The sequence below is a fragment of the Dasypus novemcinctus genome, chromosome 2, assembly GCF_030445035.2.
Source record: "Dasypus novemcinctus isolate mDasNov1 chromosome 2, mDasNov1.1.hap2, whole genome shotgun sequence".
NCBI lineage: Eukaryota > Metazoa > Chordata > Mammalia > Cingulata > Dasypodidae > Dasypus > Dasypus novemcinctus.
In genome coordinates this window covers 73,481,814-73,497,852 of record NC_080674.1, presented here as the reverse complement: position 1 = coordinate 73,497,852, position 16,039 = coordinate 73,481,814, and the positions used below count along the sequence as shown (strand labels likewise).

Genomic DNA, 16,039 nt, shown 5'->3' with positions numbered 1-16,039 from the left:
CTTACTTACACACTAGAATAGATCACGTCTCAGAATTCTTATACAGGGCTTAGAACAAGTAGGAGATTGCTGTCAAATTATTTCTAGTAGCTCACAAAGTGAGATATATATATTTTTATACTATAAAAACACTTATTTAAATAAGACTCCGGCTGATTATGGATGCTTCTTCCTAGTCAAATCATCACCCATTAATATTAATGCAGAATCTCATTAATTACTGAAATGCTACCAGCGTAGAATACGCCTTATACATTTACAGAGTGGTGAGTTTTATACTCATGACATTATAAGTATAAAGAAGGATGTCAATGGAGAAAATCTCAATGTATATTTGAAAACAAATACATTACATGTAATCTTTTAAAACATACATTCTAATAAGCTAATATTTCTTTGGGCAAATCTATTGTTTGTTTATTAAGTAAATACTAGTACCTGCAGGCCTTCAAACTACATTCAGATTTTCAAATCATTTCATAGCATAGATATGCTGACTCCAGTGGGTACTAGCCCCTGTCTATTCAGTAAACAGAAGATATTAGCTAGTTGCCATGCATTAACACATTACAACCTAGTCAACTTACCTTCAACTGCACTAGTAGGGTCACATTCTTCAAATTCAATAAAGCCTGGAAGAAAAGGAACAAGTTCTAGTAGAAAACAAACAGCTTAGTAAGCAAATATCAGATATGATCCCATTACATCTTTTTAAATGTTGTGAAATGTTCCCCGGTCTCATTTAATAGTGTTTCTTTAAAATATCATTGATAATTTAGGAAATTGGAACAATAAAAAAATTCAAAAAGAGCCTATTACTAATATAAAATATTACATAAAAACCCTTTATATGTGAAACAACAGAAAGGGAGACACAGAGAATCTAAGATGTATTTTCTACTTTCAAGGGGCTTGCAGAATGGTTGATGAGAAAAAACAAGCATACTAAGTAGTAGTTGCTTGATCCTTGGTTATAGCCAGGAGAAGGCAAAGGGAAGTCAAGATGTAAATACTACTAAAATGTAAGCTTGGGATCTTGCCTGTTTGGTTAACCACTATATCCCCAGTACTTAGAATAATGCCAGGCAAAACAATAGGTCTTTAATAAATTTTGGTTGAATGAATAAATGAATTAATTACATACCAGCTAAGTGGTGGTGGTGGGATTACAACCTAGATCTCTCTAACTGTAAAGTCCATGCTTTCTCATAAGGTATAAGACTTTGACCAGCAGGTCAAGGAATTTGAACTGCAATCTGCAGGCAATGGGAGGAGTGTTTTGTTGTTTTTAAGTTTTATGGAAGTATATCATACATACATGTGAAAAAGCCTTAAAGAGTCAGAAAACTATTCAATTAAAAATTTAAGGGTTTTATTCAAGTTCATTCTGCAAATCTGGAAGCTGAGAGATCATTAAACTCAAGGGCACTGAACTTTTTTAGAATTAGAGACCTATGTTAATAATTTACAGTGAGATGACAAGAGATTGAAAGATCAAGAAGAATAAAGAATTTAAAATAGGTGAATCTGAAAATTAGCAATATTTTATTTGGTCTAAAAATTATGAGGAATGAAAAATCTCTACCTAACTTATGAAAAGCTTATTATGTATTTTTATTATGTATTATTAACTATATCACTTACTAATAAATCTTAAGAAAAAATAATCATCTGTCAAATAAATCTGAAGAAAGGTTTATAAAAAAGGCAATCAGAAATGTGTGTAGTAAATAACTCAGCTACACAACATATAATTTGTACCCAGTCACAATTTACCTAATTTCTAATACTCAGGCTATGGAGTTATTCTAGAGAGGAAAAACAAAAAAACAAAAACGAACAACTGTGCCACACACTGGTGAACTATTGCTAAGATCTACAGTGAACGCATGTTTTACAATCCATGACACAGTGTTACTAAAATTTTCAAATAGAATTTGGTGCAAACTGGACTGTATACAAGTACTTTAAAACTAAAATATCTTTAGAAGGGTCTTTACATCATCTTAGCAAAGTCTCCTTGCTTCAGTACAGTACATGTAGGAAAAATGCTGAAAAATATAGGAAAAAAAAAGATGTTTGGATGACTACATATATGTGAAGACAGTAAAGATATCTCTTAACTCTAAAAAACCAATCCCTTCAAACAGAATTCTACATTTTTTCCCCACAAAACCTGTTCCCATACGACATGTCTTGATTGCTATTTTATCTTTTCTAAATGTCATCTGACAATCAATTTGAAATAGGAAAATGTCCAATAAACTATTAAAAATGAAAACCATTTTGAAACATAGTGCTAAATTCTTTCAAATTATAAACATATATTTAAAATTTTAATTTAGTATACCATGCACACATAGCTTTTCTCTTGAAGATAGAAATACTAACAGCATCTGGTATAATAAAACTAAATATATCCTTTTTAAAAAACATTAAATCACGTATGAAAAGTTTTTTTTCAAATGGCATATGCTCCACATGGTGCTTCGCATGGCAAGGCTTTGCATGCCTGGCTCAGTGCCAGCTGATGGGTCACCTGGATATCAATACACATTCTTATCGCTGCCCCCCCCCAATTCTTTGTAGCATGTCACTTCTGAACTGTTTCACAAACAGAAAGTTTATTCAGCATCTCTCTAACACAATCCACTGCCCATCATTCTGCTATTTAAACATAACGCAACTTTTTTTTTTTTTTACAGTACTAAAGCCAGAGTGAGTCTTAATGAATAGTTTGCTACAACTGGAATTTCAACTCTTTTAGTAGCCTCAATTAATTGTTATAAAAATAAATAATTGCTCTCTGTGCTTAGATTTTATTCTGGGTAAAAAGGGTTATTTAGTTTGTATAAAAGCAAATAAGACCATTTTCTCTCAGTCTCCTGTTGCTGTTTTACACATCAACTTTAATTTAAAAAAAACAAAAACCCACGAGTTCAATGAAAGGCAGAAGAACAACTCCAAAAGGTCAATCATCTATAGATGTGAAGTGGACACAACCATTCCAAGGTCCACAGGTTGGAGGAATAGAGTATGGATTAGAGTGGACTGATATTCTATTCATGAACTATTGTGATTAGTAATCAAAGAAAATGTGGCATTGGTGTGGAGAAAGTGGCTATGGTGGCTGCTGGGTGTGGGGAATGGGAGGAAGAGATGAGATGTGGAGGCGTTTTCGGGACTTGAAGTTGTCCTGGGTGATGCTGCAGGGACAGTTACTGGACATTGTATGTCCTCCCATGGCCCACTGGATGGAACGTGGGAGAGTGTGGGCTATGATGTGGACCACTGACCATGAGGTACAGCGATGCCGAGAGATGTATTCACCAAATGCAATGAATGTCTCATGATGATGGAGGAGATTGTTGCTATGGGGGGGAGGAGTGGGGTGAAGGGGGCGGGGGGTATACAGGGACCTAATATTTTTTTAATGTAATGTTAAAAAAATAAATAAGACAAAAAAAAAAAGAGAAGAAATGAAGTTGTGAAGAATATGACAACATGAATGAACCTGGAGGACATTATGTTGAGAGAGCAAGCCAGACACAAAAGAACAAATACTGTATGATTGCACTATTAGTAACTAAATATATTGTGTAAACTCATGGATGTAATAATTAGAATATAGGTCACCAGAAAATGGAAGGAGAGTAGAGAATTGGAAGCTGAGGGTTAATCTGTGCAGAAATGGTAAAAATGTTGTTTGTAAATCTTTGGAAATGAGTAGAAATGGTGACAGCACAACATGGTGTTTGTAACTAGCAGAGTTATTTTATATGTATTACAGTGGTTGAAAGGGAAAGTCTAAGGTCATGTATATTACTAGAAGGAAAGCTAAAAACTAACATGGAACTGTGTAAGATAGTAAAACCTCATGTAAAACATGAATATGGGTGATATTACAGATATAAGGCTGTTTTTGCAAAATATAAATACAAATATACTAGAGAGAAGGGAAAAGAATAGCAGCTATGTACAGCAGGGAATGCATAGAGAGAATGAACAGTGATGAGTTTTGCCTGCTTTTGTTTATGATTATAATTATTATTAGACTAATGAAAGTACTCTAAGAATAATTGAAGTGATGAGTGCATGAATAAGTGATTACACCGAATACCACTGATTTTACACTTTGGATGGATTTATGCTTTATTAACACATATCAATAAAATTGATTTGATTAAAAAAAAAAGGTCAATCATCTAACATAAACCAAACAATTCTGAAATAAGATGCTTTAATCATTAGGGAGGAAACAATTATTGCCACCAAAATTAATAAATAAATAAAAACTCAACAACTTAAATAATTCATTCAAACCTAATATGGATCAAAACTTTAAAAAAAAGTTACAGGAAATAAAAAAGAAACTTATTTAACAGTAATCTTTAATCACTACAAATGTCTTGTGAAATGAGGAAGAGTAGTAATAGCTCAAATTGCTTTGGAATTAATCCTAAATTGCAGGCCACCAACAGGGCAATTTCGTAACTTTGTCTAGTTAAAAATTGGCCTCAAAATTCAAATTAGTAAGTGTAAGCTATTAAACCTATTACAACATATTCCCAACTAAAACCAAAGAACAGCTGATTCTAACTATGGCTAAGGACAAACACACCCAGACACACACCCAAAATCTAATAATAAGAACAATGATAATGAAGGTGTGAATCTGGTGTGTGTGTGTATGTGTAGAGGGGTGATGACTCACAACAATGGAAGTCAGTGACTGCATTTGAAAGCTTGCTCTTGGTCTATGGAATGCAACACAACCACATTCCTAGGTGCACAGGCTGATGAACCAGGCAAGCTAATGAGAAAAACAGCACTAAGCTTCAGACTGCGATGTGCAAAGGACATGAAGGCTTGAACTCGAGCTCTGGTTTTGTCACTTGCTTCCTGATTACCTTGGACTAGTTACTCTTTTTGAACCTAAGTGGTGTCATTTATAAAAGGGTAATAATACCTACCTGACAGGACTGTTATAAAGATTAAATAGGGTAAGTAAATATTTAATACTATACAACCTGTCCCTCACTCCCCAGAAATTCCAAACCCTTTTCTGATAGGTTTTAATACATTCTAACATACTAATAATTTAATCATTTGTTATCTGCCTTCCCTCCTTCCAAGTGAACTAATAAAGCAAGGAATCACACACTAATGGCTAAGCAGTAAAAATTCAGATGCTGTAGAACTATATTTGCTGAGGGAAATACTGATTCAAAATATTTCAAACACTGATCACTATAATGATGTTGACAATGATAACAATGATGACATTAAAAGGAAGCTTTAACTCATGGAAGTATTTCAGAAGAGCATGATTATATATTCACACGAACTTCACTATATATATATTTTTTATATTTTATTTATTTCTTCCCATACCCTCATTGTTTGCACTTGCTGTGTCTGTTATCTTCCTTGTTTCTTTAGGAGGCACTGGGAACTGAACCCAGGACCTTCAATATGGGAAAGAGGTTCCTAATCACTTGACCCACTTCCAATCCCTGCTTTGTTGTGTCTCTTGTTATATTTTTCTTTTTATATCTCTTGTTGCGTCATCTTGTGTCAGGTTGCTGTGCCTGCCCATCAGGCCAGCTCACTGTCCTCTTCAAGGGGCACTGGGAACCAAACCACGACCTCCCATGTGATAGGCAGGAGCTCAGTTGCTTGAGCCACACCCACTCCCTCACCATACTATCAATCAAAGATTGATAGTACACAATCAAAGATAAAAAGTTGGAGCATATCACTCTGTAGCAAACCTGTGGTCCAGGCCTCGGACTGTGTAACTTTTCTCATTTTCTAATTTCTTAATAAACTCTTTACTCCCTTATGTACCCTGTGGCTTGTCCTTAAATTCTTTCATGCAATATAAGCCAAGAACCTACAAGCCCAGAACACAGAGCCATCCAGTAAGGTTATTTAGTGAGCCAAGACAGGAGACAGGAGACAAGTAACACTCCCCAACACCTAATGAAGACTAGGGCAGGGCTTCTCTGGACCCCTTAGCACCATACCTGGCAGCTGCCCAGGGATTTTCAGGGAGGAATGAAACTGGAGGGTCCTGCGTGAGGTTTCTGCTGTGGATGGAAACTGGGAGCTTTGAGTTAAGGTGATTCTAAAGGCAGGTCTTTCCCTAAGCTAAGAACTCATAAAAAGATTTGTTACATAAATCAGATCCTGTTACAAAATGGATAATGGTGAAAGGTGTGGACTAAATTGCTGCCTGGTGGAATTCTAGACCCTCAAGTTTTAACATACACTCTCCCAGTCCAGTGTCCGCCAGAGTCCTGTTATCTCTAAGGACTGGGGAGGAGACCTCCCACCTCAAGTGCTGATGTTCCTAAAAGCAGCAAGTCATGAGAAAAACCAAGTTTCCCTGAGACTTCAATGACCTCATGGAGTATACATTGGAATTAGTGTTGCTCATTAAGGTCTGTCAAAGTCAAAACGGAAAATAAGCAAAACTAAAACACTGGAAACAATTTGGTCATAAGTTTATAATAAAAAAGAATGAAATTCTTGTACAAAACTGTGTGGTCACAGTGCAGATTAATTAAAAATAGCCTTCAAAGAGATCTTTTAACAATACTGAGTTGTGTGTTTCTGTCTATTTGTGCTGCCTATTATTGTTCAGTGTGTATCTTCATACACCAGGATATTAATATCAAATTAAGAAATGAAAATTCTTAAAAGAGCTCTATGGGAAGTGTACTTGGCCCAGTGGTTAGGGCGTCCGTCTACCATACGGAAGGTCTGCGGATCAAACCTTGGGCCTCCTTGACCCGTGTAGAGCTGGCCCACGTGCAGTGCTGATGCGTGCAAGGAATGCCGTGCCACACAGGAGTGTCCCCGCATAGGGGAGCCCCACGCGCAAGAAGTGCGCCTCGTAAGGAGAGCCGCCCAGCTTGAAAGAAAGTTCAGCCTGCCCAGGAATGGCGCCGCACACACGGAGAGCTGACACAAGATGACACAACAAAAAGAAACACAGATTCCTATGCCGCTGACAACAGAAGCGGACAAAGAAGAACACGTAGCAAATGGACATAGAGAACAGACAATTGGGGGGGAGGGGAGAGAAATAAATAAATCTTAAAAAAAAAGAGCTCTATTCAAATTGTTTAAAATTAAATATTCACTTGTATATGTGTAAGAATATTCCTGGAATATTCCCAAATTAGGCTAAGCAGGATGGAAAGGTCATACAGAAATCTAAATATAGAAACTTTGAGGAATAGGAAAAAAGATTTTCTTAAATTCTTTGACCTACCCAGCCTCCAGGACCTTCTCTTTGTAAGAGCTGTAAGGGAGGGGCTAGGTGTGGCAGATTAAAACTCTATCTTCTAACAGTTTGGCAGTTTCTCAGGAAGCTAAATATAGAACTGCCATATGACCCAGCAATTCCTCTATTAGGAATATATCCAGAAGAACTGAAAACTATGACACAAACAGACATCTGCACACTAATGTTCATAGCAGCATTGTTCACAATTGTCAAAAGATGGAAACAACCCAAGTGTCTATCCACCAATGAACGGATAAACAAAATGTGGTATATACATACAATGGAATACTAAGCTGCAATAAGAAGAAATGAAATTGGGACATTTGTGATAACATGGATGAGTCTTGCAGACATTATAGTAAGCAAAGTAATCCAGTCACTAAAGGACAAATATTGCATGGTCTCATTAATATGAACTAAATGCAAATAGTAAACACATGGAATTAGAACCTAGAGTATACGTTATAAGGAGATAAGAGGAGGGTTGAGAAGAACTACGGATGCTTAATGTATGTAGAAGTTTTAATTAACTTGACTTTAAAAGTGCGGAGATGGATAGAGTTGATAGAAACACATTATAGTGAGTAGCAACTGGTTTATAAATGGGATTGTGACTGAAAATGGTAGTCTGGGGAAGTAAATGTCAATAAAAGAAAGCTAAAGAATAATCTAGGGACTGAATAACACAGTGAACCCAGAGGCGGTTGAGAATTGTGGTTAAGGGTATAAATGCAAGAGAGTCCCTCTGTTAGCTAGAGCAGATGTACATCACTATTGCAGGGTGATGGGAATATGGAGAAACAGGAAAACTACAATTGGTGTGACCTGTAGACTGTGGTTAATAGCAATACTAAAATATTCTTGCATTAATGCCAAGCTATACTGTGCTGATAATGGACGTATATGGAAAAAATGTACCAAATGTATGCTATGGACCATGACTGGTGGTAATAGTCTGATGATGGTATCTCACAATCTGTAACAAATGTTCCACCAGGGTGTGGAGTTGTATGGGTAATCTACACATCTGTATGATTGTTTTGCAAGTTCACAACATCTGTAACAAAAATACATTTAAAAAAAAAATAGTCAGGAAGCAGACTTGGCCCAGTGAATAGGGCGTCCATCTACCACATAGGAGGTCCACGGTTCAAACCCCGGGCCTCCTTGACCCATGTGGAGCTGGCCCATGCGCAGTGCTGATGCGCGCAAGGAGTGCCGTGCCACGCAGGGGTGTCCCCCACTAGAGAAGTCCCACGCGCAAACAGTGTGACCTGTAAGGAGAGCCGCCCAGGGCAAAAGAAAGTGCGGCCTGCCCAGGAATGGTGCCGCACACACGGAGAGCTGACACAACAAGATAATGCAGCAAAAAGAAACACAGATTCCCGTGCCACTGACAACAACAGAAGCGGACAAAGAAGACAACACAGCAAATAGACACAGAGAACAGACAACCGGGGCAGGGGGGGAAAGAAACAAATAAATATGATCTTTAAAAAAAAACAGTATGGGTTGGGGGAAAAATACACCAAATGTAAGATAAGGAATATAGTTAGTAGCAATATTTTGATGATGCTCTTGTATCGTTTGTAACAAATGTTTCACACCAATGCAAAGAGTTAGTGGAGGGGTGATGTTATGAGAGCCTGTGTGATGTTATGTTTATTTTTTAAGTTCACAATCTTTACTATACGCCTATTGTTTATGTGAGTTCGTGTATGAATGATATACTTCAATAAAATAAAATAAAAAAGGGTGTAAACTTTCTGAGGGTAGAGTTGAATCATTTTAGCTTAGGGTGGCTGAGGCCTGGCAGATAACATGGCCATGAGACCCCGCCTGGAAACCTGAAAAGAAGGCTGCCAGAAAGATCCCATGAAGATCATGGCCATGAGATTCTCATTTGAAGTGAGAATCTCATTTGGGACAAGAATCCCATTCAGCATCAAGGGAAAGCCCCAGATACCTTCAAAAGGCCTCATCACTGGCCCCTGAGAACTGACGGATGGGGCAACCAATCAGAACAGCAAACAGCTGGGGCCCCTCCCCTATAATTATGAAGGGGGAGGAGGAAAGACTTTAAATAGGCTTGATCTCAGCCTTTTCAAAGTCATACCCTGCAGCACACAAGCAGTCTATGCCTTGGCTGTGTATTTTTCTCATTTTCTTGTTTCTTAATAAACTCTTTACTCCCTTGCCTAAAAAAGAAAAAAAAAAAAGAAAAAAAAATGTTTGCTTTGGTTTTCATTCAAAAACAGAAACATATGTGGGCCTGCCAAGTATAAATTACACAAAATGTATTGATAATCATCTCCATACTATACCTATCCTGTGTCATTCTTACTCCTTGAGGCATGCCTCTTTCTAGTGCACTCACTTCACTGACATCTCACTGGACTAAACTCAGGAAAGCAAGCTTAGATTTCATACTTAACCTTTACTTCCCTACCCTGTGGTTGGGACACACCCCATGTCCCTGTTGATAAGAACCATGCTAATGCACCTGAAGTCTTAAAAGTTGACAGACCTTATTGTCATCCTTCTCAGGGATTTTAACTCCAACTTTTTATTTTGAAGTATTTTGAGGCTTCCAAAAAAGTTAGAATACTACAATGAATATCATAACACCATATACTTAGATGCAACAACTACTGATAATTTGCTACATATGCTTCCACTCTTTGCATGTACACAAACATAAACAAATACGCACACATGCAGTTTTTTCTTTTTCTCTTACTAAACCATCTGAAAGTAAGTTGCAGGAAGCAATGAAACTTAATGTATGACACCGATGTGGGCTATGGGTGGGAGGCTCTTTGTCTCTTCGGAAATAACCTTAACCTAGGCTGTCTGTCCTGACTCGTGGGTGTGGGATGATGGGGGACTGCAGTCCTGTCCTTGGTGACCATGGCAACGACTCCAGTCTCAGGAAACAGTTTATCAATGCAAACTCTATAGACGTTGAATATTCAGGGGAAATGCAAACCGAATGTGTGAAAAGCTTATCTAGAATGTTTGAAGTCCATGCTAAAAGCTTACCTAGGATGTGAAAGATTTATATGCTAATTCAAGCCTACTGAGAACTGAAACAAAAGAACCAATTGGCCTTTCCTCTCTGTATAAAAAGGACTCAAAAATCTTGTTCCCGAGCTCCGGATTGAAACAGAAAGCTCACAAGTCCGGCCGGCGGTCAATAAACCATTTTTCCTTCTCAAAATCATTGCTGAGTCCTGGCCTCTCTATACGCAAATAATTGAATCTCTCAAATTCTACAACACCACCACATTCAGCATCATCTGGAGGGCTTAAAACACAGATTGCTGGACCCTATCCCCAAAGAGTCCAGTTGGAAAGGTCTAGTGGTAGTGCCTAGGAATTTACATTTCTAACAAATTCTCAGGTGAGGTCAATAGTTCTGAGGTCATGCTTTGAGAACTACAGACCTATGAGATCATAGCAGACATTCAGTAAGTATGGACAATGCTGCTCCAATTTTATTCTGCAGACAAATCACTGGTATCTTATTAAAATACACACTCTGATTTAATAGGGCTAGGGTTGGATTTGAGATTCTGCATTTCTAACAAGCAATCATGTGAAATACAGACCATAGGATCTCAACATTGGATGCACATTAGAATCACCTGAGGAGTTTTAAAAACTAATACCAAGAATTGTGGGAAAGTGGCAGAGTATGAAGCTCCAGGAGTTACTCCCTCAACCAGAACAACTATTAAACAGGCAAGAAATGTCTGAACCACCTATTTGGAAGCTCCAGAGACCAGCAGAACACTGTATAAAATTCAGGGAAGAGCAGAAGGAAGAGTGTGGTAAATTATGGTAAATATCAGTAAATAACTCCCTCAGCACAGGAGTTACAATCAACCAGCCCTGGCTGCTGGGGACAGTAGTGGGATTTGGCCCCCAACACAGCTTGCTGGTGCCAGAAAAAAACATACAAATCCAATTCCCCAAGATTCAGAGCACAAACAATCTGAGTGCTAATCATAACTTTTAATTAGCTACTTCGGATGGCTAGGGCCCAGCTCTGAGGGCAGCCATTGTTCAAACCCCACAATGACAAAGGTGACTGGAGGCGGAGGACAGCAGAAGGGCTGCAACTCCTGCACAAGTCAAGAAAGCACATGGTTGGGAAACGGACTTGGCCCGGTGGTTAGGGCATCCGTCTACCACATGGGAGGTCCGCGGTTCAAACCCCGGGCCTCCTTGACCCGTGTGGAGCTGGCCCATGCGCAGTGCTGATGCGCGCAAGCAGTGCCCTGCCATGCAGGGGTGTCCCCCGCGTAGGGGAGCCCCACGCGCAAGGAGTGCGCCCTGTAAGGAGAGCTGCCCAGAGCGAAAGAAAGTGCAGCCTGCCCAGGAATGGCACCGCCCACACTTCCCGTGCCGCTGACGACAACAGAAGCGGACAAAGAAACAAGACACAGCAAATAGACACAGAGAACAGACAACTGGGGGAGGGGGGGGGGAGAATTAAATAAATAAATAAATCTTTAAAAAAAAAAAAAAAAAGAAAGCACATGGTTGGGGAGCCATGGAAGAACTACCTGGTGCTCTCCCCGGCAGCTCCTCTAACCTACTCTCCAGGGTACCTTGGAACTAGCCAGGGTTCTTGCCCTTGTATCAGCAAGGAAAATAACAACTTGGGAAACTCCTCTTTCATATGTTCATTTCCCAGAATCTGCCCTCCAGGCAAAAGCAGATTGAGCCGAGAAAAGCAGTAGAAGAAAAGATTGAAGCCCATGACCTGGGGCAATGGTTTAAATCGTCTCTAAACCAGCAAAGGACCACCTAAGAGAGCGAGGAGGTGTGTCTCCTCGGAAGTAGAGGGGCTATTCAAAATCCTGTCAACAAGGGAACTCCTCAGGCCACTAGGAAGCTCAAGCCCAGGACTAGACAAAGGCCCAGAAAAAGACAAACCTTTTGCATACCTCTCCAGTGGATCTTCCTGATAGGAGGGCTGGCACTCAAGAAAATGTCATATGACCAGCTGGTTACAAAATCAAGACAGACATCTCAGGGAATAAATTCCAAAATTAAGTTTTACTGATTTCTCTTGCAATTTCTTCTTTAACCCACTGATTATTTAAGAGTGCACTGTTTAATTTCCATATATTTGTGAATTTCCCCCTTTTATGTCCATTATTGATTTCTAGCTTCATTCTATTATGATCAGAGAAAGTACACAGTATAATTTCAATCTTTTAAAATTTATTGAAACCTTTCTTGTGACCCAGCATATGGTCTATCCTGCAGAAGGATCCATGAGCACTTGAAAAGAACATATATCATGTATTCCACTACGTAAAAGCTCTATAATAGACAAACTGAAAGAGAAAGAAAGCAGACGTTAGTGACTGTCAGAGGCTAAAGAAAGCAACTCCATAATGGGTATGGGGTTTCTTTGGGGTTGAAGAAAATGTTCGGCACCAGACAGCGGTGATAGTTACACAACACTGTGAATGTACTCTATCACTGAATTATGCACTTTAAAATGAATAAAATAGACAATTATGTTATGTGAATTTTATGATAAAAATGAGGGATGACACGCATGCTAAAGTAGTTCAGCAATGTGTACTGATTTCTCAAAATACTCTGAAATGCAAAAAAAAAAAGATTGATGGATGGTTAGAGGGATGGATAGGTAGATATGTGATAAAGCAGGAATAGTAAAATGTTAATGGTAGAACCTACGTAGTAGATATATCACTTCACTGTAAAATGCTTTCAATTATTCTGTATGTTTTAAATTTTTTAATAAAATTTAGAGGAAAATTATGCCGAATATGCATTTTCAAACTATATTGTACCCTGCCCCTAATTCCCACCTCCAGAAATCTTAATGTCTACTAGATGAGGCACTTCAGGATATATTTGGGGAATTATACCCAGCTCACTAAATTCTATTTTCCCTGCAACGGTCCCTTCTTATATAAGTGGTTGGTGCCGAATCCATGTTTATACTACATGACCTAACAAGAACTGACTGAATTTGAAATAAGATTACCTTACTCAAGCCAAGCCAAGGAGATTCTTTACCCCAGATATTTGAAAAGGGGCAAAACCTGGAGTTAATTCTGAGCTGTCAATGCAATTAAGGAACAAATATAAAAATCTAGAAATTACTGGGAGAGACCCTTACATGCCTGGAGAAGCAAAGAAAGCTATTCTATAAATTGTTGTTTTTTTTTTTTAAAGCAATAGAAGTGCAAAAACTGAATGAAGGAGAAATGATACTAAGGGTTCCTACTGGATTGGACTTCCTTCTGAGTCCTGGCTAGATTCCTGCTTTGAGATCCTTAGGATACCCGTTTCTTTCCAGTAATTGAGTTAGCTTCTTTTACATACTGTGGTAAAAACTAAAACCTTGTCCTTGTTAAATTATGCATATGATTTTTATATATAAAAACTGTAATCAGCTTAGACGCTTCATTTTATTACTTCCGGTTTTTTTTCTAGAATGTTTGTACATCTCTTAATATTTTTAATGGCTACCTCAAAGTAATTATTTCCCTTAAACAAAGCCTGTTCAGTAAAATTTAATCTTTACTTCTCAATGTAAGATTATTACTATGAACGTCAGTTGCTGTGCTGTGATAAGACTGCAGAAGTAGTTGATGCAGGACATAAGATTAAATGCTTTCTGAACCCAGAAAGAGTAGCAGAATTACCTTTTTGAAAAAAGATTATGTATTGTTATAATGATATGGGCTATGGGTGGGAGGTTGTTCATCTCTTCGTAGATAACCTAAACTCTATATGTCCTGAGCCCAGTGAGAAGCTGCAGCTCTGCCCTTAGTAATCATGGCAATGACTCCAGTCCCAGGAAACACTTTAGCAGTGCAAAATATATATATACATACCAGTCAGTCCACAGAGACTGATAATTGTGATGCCAAAGCTTAAACTTAAACTTGGCCTCGAATGGGGAAATATAATATAGCCTGTGCATGAATTCAAAATTATCTAATTCTGTGTCCAAGTGTGCCTAGAAATCCAATTAAGTAATACAGGTCCTTTAGACTCTGAATGGTCAGAAAGGATGTGTTTTCAAGGTTGCATCCAGACAGAATGTGTGCGATATATCAATTCAAAACCTATCCAGTACTCAGGCAAACACTTAACTAACAAAGAACTCGTTTTCTTTCATAAAAGCACCATTTGACTCCCCACCCTGTATAAAAGGAACTTGAAAATCTTGTTGGAGGCTCGGGTTTGGAACTGAAAGCTCCGGAGTCTGGCTGGTCATAAATAAATCTTTTTCCTTCCCAAAATTATTCCTGAGTCCTAGCCTTTCTATACTCAAATAATTGAACCTCTCTTGACTTCTACGAGAGACAAAATTCTAATGAATTATGAAGTACCTGATAGTATACTACGAAAGAAATATATTTTCTAATACAGGTGTCAGCAAAGTTTTCTTGTAAAAGACCTAATAGCAAATATTTTAGGCATTATGGGCCATGCCCTCTGTCACAATTTTGCCACTGTAGTGCAAAAGCAGTCATAGATAATATGAGTGTAGCTCATACACAAATGAGTGTAGCAATGTTCCAATAAAAACTTTATTTATAAACACTGACATATGAACTTCACATCATTTTCATGTGTTACAAAATATTACTCTTCTTTTGATTATTTTTCAACCATTTAAAAATGTAAAAACCAATCTTTGCTTTTGGGCCTGATAAAAACAGGCCAAGGGCTAAATTTGGCCCAATGGTCACAGTCTGCCAACTCCAGCTCTAAAAGATATAAAAGAACCACTCTGAGGTGGCATGCCTCAGGCATGGCATAGAGATAAACCTTAAATGAACTCTGTATAAATGGACATTTTTTTAAGAGGTCACTCCAAATATATACCTGGTGCCTCTGCCCTAGTTAGCTGGGATACAATTGGTGGAGGTGTACTCCTTCAGGGAAGAGCTTTTCTATTACTTTTATTCCTATATTATCTTTTTTGTGGATTCTTCCCTTTCACTCTCCCATTAGCACTAATCTACACTATTATCTTCCATTATCAGCATCCATTACAGTTTCCTCTTTCTCTGTTGTTCTCTCCCTGCTATCTAACAGAAAAAAAACAAATAATTATAGTATATCTGGTGTGGTCTAGAAGTCTTTGCCTCTTCACAGATATCTTTAATTTAGCTTTCTACAAAGTCTTTCTGTTTCCCTGATTAAAAACAAAAACAAAACAAAACAAAACAAAATTTGAGGGGATTGGGAGGAGGTCCTATTTTCAGGTTTGGCATTATTCCAAATCTTTAAGGGGTCTGAAAAGATGATCTTTAGATTATATTCTATCTTTTTGTTTTTTGGGTTTTTTTCTTGCTTTACCATATTGTACTTTACAATAATATACCTAATATAGATGCTAAAATACCATAAATATCTAAATTATTAAATCAACCTTATTCAGGTAATCTCATCACAGGAACCTATTTTCCTCCTTTTCTTTGTTGCTTATTTTTCATGTGCTCCTTCCTCAGGCTTTCCCTATTTGTATCTTTATCACAGGAGAGTCCCTGGAATTCTTCAAATAGAAGTTATAACCCTGTATTATCAAATAAAGAGGGTAAATACAATCTTTTCAACAAATCCTTTTATTTAAACATGTTACACATTGGCCTATCTACTTTTGATTTTCTTTAAATTGTTTATTGTTTCTTATAATGGAAACTTGCTGAACTTTTATGAGATACAAATAGCATA

The 16,039-nt window shown here is 37.8% G+C and overlaps 1 protein-coding gene across 2 annotated transcripts in view; it reads right to left on the bottom strand.

Annotated features, from left to right (window-relative positions):
- FCHO2 (FCH and mu domain containing endocytic adaptor 2) overlaps positions 1–16,039 on the bottom strand; it is a 193,935-nt gene that overhangs the window by 88,226 nt on the left and 89,670 nt on the right. For both annotated transcript variants that reach the window (XM_071208560.1, XM_058310078.2), the window contains exon 9: positions 588–632. In XM_071208560.1, coding sequence (XP_071064661.1) covers positions 588–632 — 45 coding nt within the window. The remainder of the gene's footprint in view (positions 1–587; positions 633–16,039) is intronic.